At 43.7% G+C, this 15,788-nt stretch overlaps 1 protein-coding gene across 3 annotated transcripts in view; it reads right to left on the minus strand.

Moving 5' to 3' along the window:
- Pclo (piccolo presynaptic cytomatrix protein) overlaps window positions 1-15,788 on the minus strand; it is a 298,837-nt gene that overhangs the window by 130,887 nt on the left and 152,162 nt on the right. For 2 of the 3 annotated variants that reach the window (XM_057758808.1, XM_057758807.1), the window contains exons 5-6: window positions 9,773-14,852; window positions 7,397-9,414 (exon numbers count right to left, since the gene is read on the minus strand). In XM_057758808.1, coding sequence (XP_057614791.1) covers window positions 7,397-9,414; window positions 9,773-14,852 — 7,098 coding nt within the window. The remainder of the gene's footprint in view (window positions 1-7,396; window positions 9,415-9,772; window positions 14,853-15,788) is intronic. The other variant, XM_057758809.1, reaches the window with a different exon arrangement.

Genomic DNA, 15,788 nt, shown 5'->3' on the forward strand with positions numbered 1-15,788 from the left:
AGCTATTTCTAGCTGAGGGGATGTTCTTAGAATTTACATTGCTTTCTTGCAGTGGCTAAGGTCACCTTGTCTCCTGACATGCTCAATTAACATTCCTTCCTGAGGCTGTGGATCACCTGGGTTAGTGACACCTTCCTGTGGTGGAAGAGAAAGGTCGCAGGGAGCATAGCTTCTTTCCACTATCCATGCAATTCTCCTGACCTGAAGCTACAGATACTCCACAAATGCATTTTTAAAAATTGGGTTGAAATAAATTCTGACGAAGCCCAGTGTTGCATATCCAGGAGGCAGAAAAACAAACAGGATAAACCAGAATGAAATAATATAACACTGAGTTAGGCAACTTTGGTAAGTGGGTGAATATTGGCTTTTTTATTACAGGCTTAACTTTTGCTTTTTGTTTTACTGGACATTAAGAATTTGTGAATCTGGAAAAATGGAAACAGTTTGATAAGAAGTCCATTAAACATTTGTTTGGTCAGGCATTTTTCTGTGCTTTCTATAAAGCTGTGAACTCAGTAAACAAAATCTTTACCCACGAATAAAATCTGAGCTTATATTTTTCTAGATAAGAAAGAATATTATGTATTATGTATATTCTACTAGATAATGAAGATAACATTTCACATGTATTATGTGTAAATTTTGGGATGGAAGCGAGACTTAATGTCATACGTGTATATAAGAAAATTAGGCAGGAGGGCCTCTGTTCAATATTATCTGATCAAAAGCCCATCAAGGAAGAGTGAATTTTGCAAGGATCTGGGAGGGATCCAGAAGAGGAACCTGTACTGGGATAGTAGACATGTGGGCACATCCAAGCATCAGAGAGCTCCTGATGTGAGCAGGGCAAGGAGTGGGGGGTACACAGGAACAATAGACAGGCAATGTTTAGGCAGCAAAGGGACTTCTGACGAAACACAAATCAAAACTACTTTGAGATTGTGCCTTAAACCAGCCAGAATGGCAAAGATGAGTAAAACAAATGAGACCTCATGCTGGTGAGAATGCAGGTAAGGGAAACACTCCTGCATTGCTGCTGGGATTGCAAACTTGTGTTTTCCCTATGTGTGGCAGATCTTCAGGAAACTGGGAGCAGATTTGCCTCAAGATCCAGCTGTGACACCCTGGGTCACATATCCAAAGGACTCTGTCTGTACTCAACTACAGTGATGTAGGGGAAGACCAGCCAATCACCTTGCTTGAAGGACGGGGTCCCCTAAGGTTATTTTTTACTAATAAATATTGCGGGTGTGCTCCCCACCTTCCCTTCTGCTTTCTTGTTCTCTGCAGGAACCTCGGTTCTGTAAGTCCTTTCCTGAATATTTTATTATAATTTCTGTCTTCCATTCATTTACGCCGTAACATTTTGGCCCCCAAAGAATCTACCAGCCCTTGGATTTCTCCTGTATTTGTGGTTAAGAAAAAATCAGGTAAATGGAGAATGGTGACAGATCTCAGGGCTATCAACAAGGTTATTCAACCTATGGGCCCTCTGCAATCTGGAATTCCTTTGCCCTCTTTATTACCAAAAGGATGGTCTCTCATAGCTATTGATTTAAAGGATTGTTTCTTCCATAGCTATTTATTTAAAGGATTCTTTCTTCACTATACCTTTACAAGAAAAAGATAGAGAAAAATTTGCCTTCACAGTACCTACTTATAATAATTCTCAACCTTCGAGGAGATACCAGTGGGCTGTTCTCCCACAGGGCATGTTAAATAGCACCTCCCTGTGCCAATATTTTGTAAACCAACCATTGCAAATAATACGCAAGAATTTTCCCAAGTCGATAGTCTATTATTACATGGACGACATTTTGTTATCTGATTCAAACATGGATACCTTGGAAAGACTGTTTGAAGAAATGAAGATAGTTTTACCTAAATGGGGATTGCAGATTGCTCCTGAAAAGATTCAGAGGGGAGATTCTGTTAATTATTTAGGTTATAAAATAGGTTCGCAAAAAATTAAGACACAAAAGGCACAAATTAGGAAAGATCGCCTTCGGACTCTTAATGACTTTCAAAGACTGTGAGGAGACATTTCCAGTTTACGACCAGCTATTGGGATAACACCTGATCTAATAATTCATTTGAACAAAACCTTGGATGGTCATAAAGATTTGAACAGTCCCAGAGAATTAACAGCTGAAGCAGAAAAGGAACTGACAATGATTGAGGAAAAATTACAAAAGGCACATATGGACAGGGTGAATCCAGAGCTCGATTGTATTCTCGTCATACTACCATCAAAAATTTCTCCTATACAGTGACACTTGTTCATTCACGTCCACTGCTTCTGCTGAGACTGGAAGCTGCCGAGATGCCCATCAACAGATGAACGGATTATTAAAATGTGGTAGATTCCCACAATGGAATGTTGTCTACTTGTTTAAAAAAGTGAGATCATGTCATGGTTCCCAGCACATTTGAATTAGGATTTTCACATCCACAAAGACAATCCTAAGAACCTTCTAGGCATGGAGAATGTGAGTCACTTAGACAAGTCAATTCCTCTGGGATGCTACTTGAGATTAGAATGAAGTTCTTAGGTTTGGTATGATGGCATGTGACTGTAACCTCAATGCTCGAGAAGTGGAGGCAGGGGGATTTCTGCAAAATTGAGACTAGTTGAGGCTACACAGTGAGTTCCAGGCCTAGGCCACATAGAAGGACAAATGTAATTTATATATATAATAAAAAAACTAATCCCTTCCCAATGGTCCCTTTTCTTAAATCCAAACATGACTGACATTAGATTACCTTTCTTTTCCTATATCTCCTTAAGTTCAGCATTCAACTCAATTTTGCTAAAGGACCCTCATTAGAGAAGAAACTCTTTTCTCTTTCTTTTTTTGTCCTTCCTTCTTTTTCTTTTATTTTTTTTTTTTAAAAAGAAAACAGTCTTTTTTCATTTTACATACCAATCCCAGTTTCCATTCCCTCCACCTACCCTCCCCCCACCACCACTACTGAGAGAGCATAAAGCACATTGCTTTGGGGAAGATCCAAGGCCCTCCCTACTATATCTAGGCTGAGCAAGGTATTCAACCAAAGAGAATAGGTTCCCAAAAGCCAGTATAAGTAGTAGGGATAAATCCTGGTGTCACTGCCAGTGGCCCTGCAGTCTGCTCCAGCCCTATAAATGTCACCCACATTCAGAGGGGCTAGTTTGGACCTATGCTGGTTCCTTCCAGGTCCAGGTGGAGTTGGTGAGCTCCCATTAGCTCAGGTAAACTGTTTCAGTGGGTATCCCCATCCTGGTCTTGACCTCTTTGCTCATATTCTCATTCCTCCCACTCTTCAGCTAGACTTTGGGAGCTCAGCTCAGTGATTCACTGTGGGTCTCTGCCTCTGTTCCATCAGTTGCTGGATGAAGGTTCTATAGTGACATCTACAATATTCATCAGTCTGACTACTACAGTTCAAGGCCATTTCAGGCACCCTCTCCTCCATTGCTTAGGTTTTTAGGTGGCATCATCGTTAGGCAGAGGTGGGAGGACTGGCAATTTCAGGCCAGCAAAGCCATGCACTAGATGTAAACAAAAAAAGGAAGAGACACCTGGACTACATAAGGATTCTCTCTAACATCACTGAAACTTCAGTTGACTCCTGTTGTGGTTCCATCACTGAGGACAGGGTGACTGTTCCTCAGAGGCTGGCCCTCACAGATCCATTGGGGATTTTGAGCTGCCCTGGACATGAAGGTTATTCCAGGAGCCTTCTGATCTATCCCAGCTGTGGTAACACCTCCTTTATTTTCCTCAGTAACTGGTAGCACCATGCCTCTTCCTAAAACCAAGAGGGGGTACCCACCCCAAAGTCTCCCTTCTCTGTGCCAAAAGTGAAATCATGAAATTTACAGGTAAATGGATGAAACCTACGTACAATGGAAATTTGTTAACATATAAACATAAAATATAAACACAAATGAATGAGGGAGACGACAGGGCTGCTACTAGACATCTTTTGTCACCAACCTATATCTCCAGAGCAAGGAATTGGTTTTATTTAATTAAGGTTTTGAACAAAGGAGCCCCATTGAAACCTCTAAGATACTCAGGCTACTGTGAGAGTTATTGTTTATTCTCCACAAACTGATGGGAAGGCCCTATTGCTGAAGATCACACTTACATCTCTCATAGACCATGGAGAAGTCAACCCGGTGTCTGCCTAGAGCCCTTTTCATCCCTGTTGCCAAAAGTTAATAGTACTGGAAGGTGCTTTGCACACTTCCGGGGGATCGTTAACCACCAGTCCAGCTACAAGTCCTGAGGTCTACAGTGATGACCTGCCTGCATGATAAACTTGTTAAAGTAACCATAAGGTCTACTCAGTGAGATGGAGCCCATACCTGATACATCCAAGAACCTGACAGTAGATAGGGCTTGGGTCTAGGGGAAAACCCAGTAGAACTCACTCTTCTGCTAAAGGAACATAGCAATAAAATGACTGCCAACAACCTTCTCCTACACCTCTTGATCAGTTATCATCGGAGAAACTTCCTTCTACAGTAGATGCAAACTAATGCAGATACCCACAACTGGAAAATGTGCAGACAGTGAGAGACTGTGGAAAACTCAGCCCTAAATGGGATGTCTCTATCAAATATCTCTCCTCGGGGCACAAGAAAGACAAGGTGAAAAGATTGTAAAAGCCGGCGGGGATGGAGGACTCCAAGGAAATAGTATCTTCCAGACACAGCGGGGCTGACACACACTTGCAGAGGCTGTGGCAGCATGCACAGGTCTATTCTCGATGGGGTCATAATGCTGGGAGTAGAAAGGGACATAAGCTCCCATCACTAACCACCGACAGCTGTTCACAAAGGAACAACCTGTGCTCTTCGGTGCAGTTTCACTGGATACGCAAACCACAACTTAAGGGCAGGTCACACACCCAACAGCAGATTGATGGCATAAAACCAACTCAATATTAATTTTGGAGAATTTTTTTCAATTTCATATTCATGTGTTTGGGCATTTTTAAGCCTTATTTGTCTTTTGTTCATATATTATGTTTTCATGGATTTTATTTTCTTTTTGTGTCTCTCTGTGTATGTGTTTTTTCATGCTTTTTCTTATTTTCTGTTCTTTTCTGCCTGCTTTTTTTTTTCTAAAGAGAGAGAGATAGAGAATGCATGGAGTTGGGTGGGTGGGGATGTGGAGAGGATCTGAGAGGAAATGAGGGAGGGGAAGCCACAATCAGAATAATATACTGCAGGAAAAAATAACTCCAATAAAATGTAAATTCCTAGTATTGACTGAACTTTTAGATTCTACTAATGAGTTTAAATTGTCAAGCAAATAATATATTTGCTTACATAGATTTTAATCAAAAGCTACTATACTTGCTCCTTTAGAGAACTCCTTAGGAAGGAGCAGGACAGCGGAGTCCAAAGGCTGAACACAAAATGATGGTGACTTTGAGTGACTTTGATCCAGCTTCGCCCAGACAAAGGAAGCAAACATAGGTTCTCTAATTTGGACATTAGATTCCGTGTAATTGACCCCTCACTAACCACTCCAGTTTCATTGAACGTCAACCTTGCTTGCCCCTTTTTTTGATGTATAACTGGCTATTAATCTGAACACATGAATTATCCTCTATTTGGAATGACCTTCATCTTTCTCTTCATGATCCAGCAGAGAGTTCAGCCTTCATGGCTCAGAGTCTCCTCCCTGGAAACTTTCCTGACCTATTGGAAGCAGAGGTGCTGGTCCAGACTTTTATATACTATAAAACTTACCTTCTGCTGCGTATGAAGGGTCCTACCCATAGCAATATCAATAACACGTATGCAATTACCCCATATTTAGTATATATTGAAGTTGACCAACTAGAAGAAGTTGGAATTGTGCTCCGAGACTCAGTTAACCTAGGATGTTTCAGACTTAGTTATTATTTGGTAATTGTACTTAATAAACTCACAACACCCATCATATCCTTCTTTGTACATTTGCAAATGCAAAGGGAACAATGTGAGGAAAATTCTGATAGCTTGAAACTCTGCCGTAACTGAATTAAAAGTTTCAAGCCACAATTTGAGTAGACAATCAACGCATCAATTGGCAAATCTACTCTTTCTAATGACCAAAGCTTGAAACATTATTTTAAAAGTTCAAAACATAATGTTTTCCCATTTTATTATTTATGTGAATTTATAGGTTGTAGGTGTAAAAAAATTAATACACACTGAAATTACTTAAATGTCACTTTCACATGACATTTAACAGATTTCAGAAGCAAAGCTATCTCAATGCACAAGTGTCTATCTGATTGCAGTTCTGGCCTCTGTGCCCGGTCTTACTTGTATCTTTAGCATTCGCTTCACAATAGTCTTTAAGAAGGAAATACAGAAGATAATAAAATTCTGTTATAAGTATGGAAAATTTAGATGTGAAATTTTAATTAATATTATTGTAAATATGTCTATATAACTACAAACAGACTTACAGGTGTATATTTTATAATATACATTTTAATATATAATAGTATATTTTAAAAATTATATTTTATAGACCACGGCTGTTGAACACATGGGGATCAGTGGAAGAGTGGTATTTCAGACTATTGTATTCAGAAGCTTCAGAGTTTGCAGGTCCAGAGGTATGAAACTACTGCATCAGGGCAAATTTGAACATGAAAAGATTTGTTCCAAACTGAACTGATAGTTAAACCATATATAAATGATTTTATTAATTAGAATATGCCTGCTATTGTGGTTAATCAACATTTCTCATCTCCATTTATGTCTATATGTACAACATGTTTATCTGTTTCTTCCCTTGAGACACAATTATGCCTCATAAGATGATCTCTATTGAAACAAACATACACATTAGTTATGCTTCTATTAGCATTTGTAGTAAGGCTCGCCTGAGGTTAGTTTAAGAAAGTTGCCCAAAACAAAGTAAACTTCGATGAACTGACTTTCATCTGTTCACATCTTGGGCAATAAGTTTATGTTAAGCTTTTAAGGCCAATATCCTGACTGGAAGAAGAGACTGCCTACACACGTTTATTTGACCAACACTCCAGTCATGAGTTCTAACACTCCTGGTCTAAATGCATGGTCATGCTTCATCCTTTGCCTTGTTTATTTATATTGAATATTTTATCCCATCAGGTGGGGAAATGAATATTAGTTGAACACACTAAAATCGGTCTTTGAGTCAGAGATCTGTATATTAAAATAAACCTTTTTTTCCCGTTGGCGTTTTTAAGAGAATGAGGTCCTCCCCACCCCCGACACACATTTATAATGCAATAGCCCTCCCTCCATTTCAGTCTTTCATTTTCTACGTGCTATCTTTGTTACCTTCTAAGTCTGCAAACACATGATTAACATCTACGCATCCATTGTCTTCTAACTGAAAGGAACCCCTCTTACCGTGAAGCCCTCGGAATACTGAAAAGGAGCCCTGGAACGCTCGTCTGCTGTAGGACTCAGAGGCTTGGGGTCAGACAGAGAACGCTGCATCATCTTGGCTGTCTTAGGACTTGCTGGGGGCACTTTAGCCATGTCTGGATGGAGCACTTTCTGTGGACTTACGTCATCAGGGAGGGGTTTTTCGTAAGGTACAAAGGCTGATTCTAATGCTTTGCCTGGTGACAGTGGGGAGATGGGTGAGTAGAGGACCTTGGGAGATTTGGGTGGGGAAGGAGCCAGCTGGACTGTGGTGTCTGCCCGAAGGTGAGCTGATGAGTACCCAATCTCTAAAGGTGTTGGGCGTTTCTTGTCTTTGGGTGGAGAGGAGGCACCCAGATAAGGAGGGCTCTGTGTGTCTGAATCTGTTTCTGTTTGACATCCTAAACTGCCCCCTTTGTAAGTCTTTTCAGGTGCTGAAATGTGTTTAATTATTTCTACCTTGGCATCCACCCGCGCTCGTATGGAAGGTGTCCTTATGGTTCCCACCGGTTCAGTTTGCACGGATATCTCTGCGACTGTCTGAACTGCTACACTGGAGACTTTGGAGAGGGGTTTGGTCTTGTCACCCTCTGTGGTGCTGTCTCCGTACTTCCCCGGACGGGCTTTTCTCCTTGATCTAGAAGGCACATCCCATTCATCCTGATCTTCGTCATCAGTCTGGACGCTGGTATCAACACTCTTTTTAGTTCTTCTCCTCCTACTGGCATAGCTCCGGTCCGCGGTTTCTTCGTCGTCTGTTTGGACGCCACTGTCCACTATCTTTTTCAAGTTCCGCGGATCATCTGCCAGACTTTCCCCCATCTCTTCATACTGCCCCCGAACTTTAGCCCCGGAACTTCTCTTTTTTGGTTGTTTCTCCTCTTTTACCACAACATCTGTCAGAGGTATCTCTGAAACAGTACTCAGGATGCCGGGCGGAGCGATATACTGAGTCACCCCATCGGATTGAACAGTGTACCATCCTTGGCTCTGGGGTATTTCAATGGCCACCACAGTTGAAGCTGTGGTGGTGGCATCTTCGGTGGCCCAAAACTGACTGCCCTCCGGAGCAGCATACTGACCCTCCAACATGGCCTGCTCAGTGGTGGTTTGCGGAGAGGCGTTTCCGGAGGGATCATAGTTGTACTGGTAGATCTGGCGGAGCTTCTGCTCCTCAAGCTGCTGGTGTAGCTGCTGTTGCAGCTGCTGAATCTGCTCAAGCTGTAACTGCTGCTGAGCTAGCGTCTCCTGCCTCATCATGAACTGGGCCTGCCGCTCTTCTTCTTGCTGGTATAGGAGGTGCTGTTTCATAGACTGCAGCTCCTCCAGCTTCTTTTGAACCATGATCTTTTCCTGCTCTCGGAACCTCTGAATCTCCTGACGTTCCCACTCCAACTCCTCAGCAAAGCGCTGTTGCTTAATTTTCTCCAGCTCCAGGAGCTCTCGCTCCAAGTCAAGCTGCTGCTGCTGCTTATCTTCATCAGAGACCATTAAAAGAGTGCTTTCCTCTCCTACCACCTCAGAGAACCCTTCAGATGCTGTGGTTAAAGCAGGGACAGAGTCCATTGTCTCAGCAGGGAGAGTTTCCATAGTCATCGTTTGCAGACCTGCATTGATGTCAACGCCGCTTACTGAGATGTCTGTTTCTGATGCACCTGTTGTTAGGAAATACGACCGAGGCATTGGCTGGCTTTGATGCAGGGCTGATAGTGAAGTCAGTGCATCTGTTGTATGAATACCAGACAAATCCCTGACTGTGGTACTGAAAATGGAGCCGGGCTGAGTGGTGATAGCAAACGTGGCGGGGATTGGAGTTGCTACTGAAGAATACACAACACCATTAGATGACCTCAAAACACTTCCCACTCCATACTGGGGTCCTGGAGGAGGAGTCATTCTCGCTGTGGAATACTGTGGGGTACTAATCCCAACTCCTGAAATGACTTGGCGTGTTTCTGGGTATGGACCTGTAGTCTTGCTTGAATAATCCATTACCTCACCTGAAATACAGGGTAGAGTTATAGTCCGGTTCTCAGAATGAACGCTGCTGTTTGGGTCTGAGAGCCCTTTTATCTCGATGAATGCAATGAATGGGACTGCATGCAAATCCACAGGTTAACCTAGTTAGGTGCGGAGGAAAAGCAATGTTGGACATGCAGGCACATGCAGACAACGACAACAGCAAGAACCATGAAGAAACAAAAATGCGCGTGTACTGTAAAATATAATTGCCAAGACATCCAAAGAAAGCAAAAATGTAAAGGAAACCAGAGTAGGGGTATTTTTCTCATCCTGAAACGAGATGCAGAACACCGTAATGGCATTTCAAGGCAGCGTCTACTGCTATGTCATACTGACCTGTAGATACTCTCCCTGAAGTTAGATCTACGGCTGCATCAGCGCCTCCAGAGTAATCAAAAGCATTCTTACTTTTATAGAAAAAATGTCCAGCTTCTGCCAAATTAGTATCAGACATGGAAGGTTTCATTCCACCTACCCCTCTGTAACCGTACGGCCCTGATCTATCATACTGATAGTGATCATCCCTGTAACCAAAGCGGTCTTCAGGAAGGGTAGTGGCAGGCTGCTGCGCTGTGCAGCTCCTTCCAAAAGGCAACTTATAAACCATGTCACAGCACACAGCCCTTCTTCCCGCGGTCAGATCAACAGGCTTCTCGTCGTCTTCTATAATTTTGGTCAACACATTGGAAGTAGATTTATCCATTGTTACAACAGTCCTATGAGACTTGGATGTGCTGAGATCCACCGCTGCTTCTCCATCAGTGATCCCCTGAGATGCGATGCTGTCAGTCCATCCGTTGGTGACACTGACAGGAGGCACAGTGACAGGCTTCGTAGCCGCCAATGTCACTGCCTGAGTGGAGGGACCTAGCGATAAGTTGATTGGTGCTTCATCTCTGATTGTGGGAAATGTCTGGCCGCCTGCTATCCTATAGGGTGACTCTGTATGTTTCGCTACGGTAAGCTGGAGCGGTGCTGCCCCTGCACGCTCTCCGCTCACTTGGCTTCCCGTGACTGTTGCGTAAGTTGTAGTATCGGTGCATGTGACAACCGCCACTGCCTCGGAGTCTAGGCTGACTGGAGTTATTAAAGAGGCAGCCGCGCTGAGATTTATGATAGAAGGCTGGATGGCGCTAATTTGTCGCCCATAAACTTCATTTGCCGTGGTCTGCCTATTCACCTCCATTGCAGAGGCAGAAAGATCCATACATTTTTCAGCTGCCTTAGCTTCTGTTTTTGGTATTGTACGTAAATCAATGGCATCACCAGTAAGTGGCAACTTTCCATTTTCCTTGTACGGACGCCTGTCTAGAGCAAGAGGCTCTGGCGGAATGGGTATGGAAACACTTCTGGGAGCGATGCTGGGGGCTGTGCTTCTGGTTGCAGAAACCTGGGTTTTTGATCCTTCTGTTGGAAGGAACTGTGTAAGTGATGTTGGAGCTCCTTGAAACAGAGACGGTGTCACAACAGGGGCAGAAGAAAATGTCTCCAAAGCTCCTGGAGCGTACAGGGATGGCTGTGAAGAACTTGGAATTTCTGTAGTTGTCATAGGAGGAACTACAGAAAACACTGTTTCAAGGGAAACCAGATCTTTTGGGGGTGATCCCAAGGGCCAACTGGTAATGGCTTGGGCAGCAGAAGAATCTGTTGGAGTCCCAGGTTCAGAGGGCAATGTGATAACAACGTATGTCTCCATTAGAGACTTAGAGTACCTTGGTGAGGATTTATTAGAGTGTGGGGAAAGTGGAGAGGTAGGGGAGGACAGTTTGTAATCTGCTGATGTCACTAAATTTAGGGACATACTTGAAGTTAAAGACAGACCTGTTGGTTTGGGGCATGTGTCTGTTGTTTTTGGTGTAGTTACCGGAATCTGAGGAACTACTGGCTTGGGGGCAATTGGAGGTTTGATCGGTTCTGGCCGATGTGTAAACACAAGTCCAGTTGGAATTGAAGCAGGCTTCGGAGGGACAGGAGGCGGTGCAGCGGCACATACTTTGGTTGCAGGTAGACCATTACTCCTCCGAACAGCTGTGACCTCCACGGTAGTAACAACATCAACGTGGGTTGTAGCGATAGTCGTTGGAGTCACTGGAGCTTCAGCGGCCAACTTTTTTTTAGGATAAATGGTTGGCTTAGGTGAAGTTGCTGGGGGCAATGGTGGAGGAGGAGGAGGAGGAGGAGGAGGAGGTGGAGGAGGAGGAGGAGGTGGAGGGGGAGGAGGAGGTGGCTGGGCTGATATGTCCAAAGAAGAACTTCGGAAAAATGGATGAGATTTAGGTGGGTGGGTAGAAACAGGAGGACCAGCTGATGGTAACCTATATGTGGGCTTTTCCTGACCCGAGACCTTTCCAGATACAGAATATGGAGATACAGGCTGCTCTTTCATCTGAGGGGCTATTACGGTAGGAGGTGTTTGGATCAACCCAGTTTCAGGTAAGCTGATTTTTGCGAATTCAGCCTCAGACTCTTCCCTTTTATCTTTGTAAGCATCCAAAACCTCTAGAATAATTCCATCCCCAGTTTCTGTCTTGCCTTTCATGGGATCTTTTTCAGATGTAGGTAAGTCCGTGGACACGGTGTCAACGTGTGGCCTGTCAGCTTTAGGTCCTACAGTTTCTGGAACAGGAGGGGCCATACTAGAGAAGTAAATCACAGCATGGTCACCATCAGTTCTACTTTCAGGCATGATGGTCCGATCTAAGGACACGCCTATGTCTTCTGGGTAGTCTATGGCACTGCCTGGAAAATAAGTCGAGGAAGAAATTTCCTCAGAGTCTTCAAATTTAGTTATTCCTCCCACTGGCTCTGTATAAGCAGCGGTTACGCTGTCCAGGGGAGCGACGGGTGAGGAGCTGTCGGTGGTGCAGACTGAAGAAATCGATGACGTAAGAGAAGGTGTGTCGGACGGGGGGACAGACGCAGCACTTTCTGAAGGCTCGGAGTAGGTCAATATCAGTGACTCATGGGCAATTATTTCTTGAATTTCTCTGGTATAATCAGTTACATATTCATCTTCAAGTTCTTCTGTTGAAAAATGTTGGGTTATCTTAACATCTGGGATAGAGAGAGTGGCGCTGCTGGTTGAGTCTGTAAGAGATGCTCCAGAAAGGATGCTTGATGTCAAGGATGCATCTTGCACCCTGTCAAAATCCATAGTGGACTCTGTCATGTCATCCCCGATGGTGGTCTGTGGACGACTGGATCCATCTGTTACCTGCATCTGTTGCCGCCTCATAAGTTCTTCATAGGCAGCGTCAGCATCTAATAATTTCTTTTCCTCACTGGTAGAACTTACCATGGTGCCCAGGTCCACTATCTCGTGGCTTTCTGGAATGATATACGAGCTCGAAACTATGTCTTCTTGAGGCACAATGGAATGTAAGCTTTCTAACTCATAAAACTCTTTCTGGAGGTCTGTAATTTTCTGCATAGGATCATCGTAAATCTGTTCGGGGAGTCTTATCTTTTGCTCTCTCCCTCTCTGCTGCAGAAATCCATTTTGTTCTTCTTGCCTTGTGAGCAGGCTGCTATCTACAGATCCATTGTATGTGTCCTCTACTAAAGATTCATAAATGTAGTCCTCTATTAGCATGCCCCCGTACAGCGGCTCTTTTTCAAACACTTCATCTCGCTCATTTGCAGCTGGGAAAGATTTGTACTTTTGGGTTTTATGCATCATTTCTTCATACATCTCCTCGGCACTCCTCAGGGCCTTCTGAACACCTTCTTTCTGCATCACAGATTGCTCATCTGTGGGTGAGTACAAAGACACAGCTGTGGGCAATTTATAAACTTTCTGAACTTCTATTATTTTCTCAGGGCTTATTTCAAATCCTTCCGGGTCGGATTCTATGCTAGGTGAGTATTCTGAACAAGAGGACCTATGGAGCTCCTCCATTTCTGCCGCCTGGCGCAATTCTTCTGTGGGAGATGCATCCTCAATGGGAGAGAGATTACTGGGTGGCGTCTTGGGTCTTTCTCTCCTTCTCTGAGCTCGAAGTTCATCTTTGTCTTTCTTTGATTTCTTACTAGAGCTCTTCCTTTGTTGCTGCTCTAATTCCCGCTGCTTCTCTTGCTCTTTTAGCAACTCTTCTTCCTCTCTCAATTCTTCTTCCTCCGAAGAATCTTCGATGGTGGGCAAGAGAGGGCCATGTGTCCGGTGCCGCGCTTTGCGCTGCTGTTTGCTTTCACCTTTCTTGTGGCTGGGGCTGCTGTCGCTGTCCTCATCAAGTGACGACACCGATGTAGGGGACGTGCCAGGAGTGAAGCTGGATGCGTGGAGACTAGAGGACCCCTCTCCCCTAGATCTGTCCTCAGGTGAGTCTGTCAGGCTTTCCATTTCTAATTCTGGCTCTTCGTCAAAATACAAAGTTGTTTTTTTCTGAGAGGATTCCGCGGAGTATTTATCTGCCGTCGTGCTGTTGAGTTCTATCGTCTTAAAGCGACGTAACCCTCCGCCTCCAGCAACGACAAGTTCTTCGCTCTCCTGACTTTTAGTTTCTCGGAATTTGAGCTCAGGACTTTCATCAAATGTTTCGTCGTCTTCGTCATGCCAGGAATGACGTCTCCCTGCGTCATCATCAAAGCTAGTGGTACTCTTGCGAGTCGGTCGTCTGTGCTTCCCCACTGTGCCTTTCCCTTTGCTTTTGGCTTCTTCCCTTTTCTGGCTCTCAGGAAGACCGCCAATCTCTTTGAGCTGACTCCTGATGAACTCATCGTCTTCAGAGGCAGAAGCATCCTCATCCGCACTCATTTCGAGAATCTGTTTTCGTATGAAGTCCTCCTCTTCCCCAGAACCTTGACTGTCTTCCTGTTTATATTCATCGCTGCTTGAGGAGCCAACACTAGTTCTCCGCTTTCGACGTACAACAGGGGAGTTTTCACTTTCGCTGCTGTCTTCCACGGAATCATAGGATGCTCTTCTTGGACTTAGGTCATCAACCAGATCAGGCTTTTCTTTATGGTCCTTCCTGGAAGGAAAGCCTTGTTGGCTATCCCTTTTGGAACTTTCTTTCTTTTCTTGGCTCTCTTTGACCTCTTCTTCCGAAATAGTAATATCCAGCATTTCAGACTGGATCTGAGGCTTTTGTTGGTCCTGAGGCTGCTCAGGAGAAACCTTCTGGGGCTGTGCTTTCTTTTCTGATTTATCACCCAGTGTACTCGCCTGAGCTTCCAATATGGATAGTACTGTGCTTTCCAGCTTCGCTAGGTCCGAGGGGCTGGAAGGGCTGCTTTCTTGTGAGAAAGAGTCCTTTTTGAGTCCTTTGAGAAAATCTTTGTCATCGCTTGGTATAAGACTTGGGATTTCACCAAGAGAACCTGATATTCCATCAGAAGAGTAGCCCGTGTCACTCAGACCTTGTGGACTCTTGGGCTGCTGAGAACTGGAGGTGTCAGACTTGTCCTCTTCCTTTTCCTAGTGGAGGGGAAAAATCACAGGCAAATGTATTAGAGTTGAACTAATCACGTGGCTTCACCATTTACCATTATTATTAAATAACCATCAATGATTGAGGAACAAATATGGAAAATTCAGCTATGTGATGATAGTTTTTGTTTGTTTGGTGTCATTATTGTTGTTTTCTGACACAGGATTTTTCTGTTTAACTTTGGAGCCCATTCTGGAACTTGCTTTATACCCCAGGCTGGCCACGAACTCACCAAGACCTGCCTGCCTCTGGAATGCTGAGGTTAAATGTGTTTGCCACCAACACCTGGCATAAGATGGTATTTTCAAAAAAAATCTTTGTATGAGAACAAAATTGAGAACAGTTGATATTCACTAACTTAGGTTAGTTTTCATTTAAACTAAATTTAAATTACATATTAATTCTCAATTTCACTGATTTTCTTTCATTAATTTCACAAGGCCCCTTTACATTTTAATTTTACTTTCTTTCAAATACATTATATTTATCAATAAATTTATTTTGTGATGAAGTTCAAATGGTTAAAAGAAAAAGTCAGTCTCTGTCTCTGGCTCTTTCTCTCATGTGTGTATGTGTCTGTCTCTCGTCTGTCCATCCTTGGAGGGCAGAGGAGAACATTGGGTGTTCTATCATTCTTTGTCTAGTTCCCTTAAGACAGGGTCATTCATTGGACCTGGAGCTTGCTGGTTCTGGCTATGCTAGATGACCAGTGAGCCCAAGAAATCTTCCTGTTCTTGCCGGTCCTGAACCAACTCCCTACCCCAGGACTGATGCTGGAGGTGTACAAGCCACACTTATTTCTTATATGGGTGCTTCAGTCTGAACATGGATTCTCGTCATGATCATACAGCAAGCAATCTCTCTTTCTCCCTCTCCCTTTTCCTCTCTTGTGTGTGTTGTTTTTTTTCCTTTAATTGAAAAGT

Source organism: Chionomys nivalis, chromosome 26 (genome assembly GCF_950005125.1).
Source record: "Chionomys nivalis chromosome 26, mChiNiv1.1, whole genome shotgun sequence".
Taxonomy (NCBI): Eukaryota; Metazoa; Chordata; class Mammalia; order Rodentia; family Cricetidae; genus Chionomys; species Chionomys nivalis.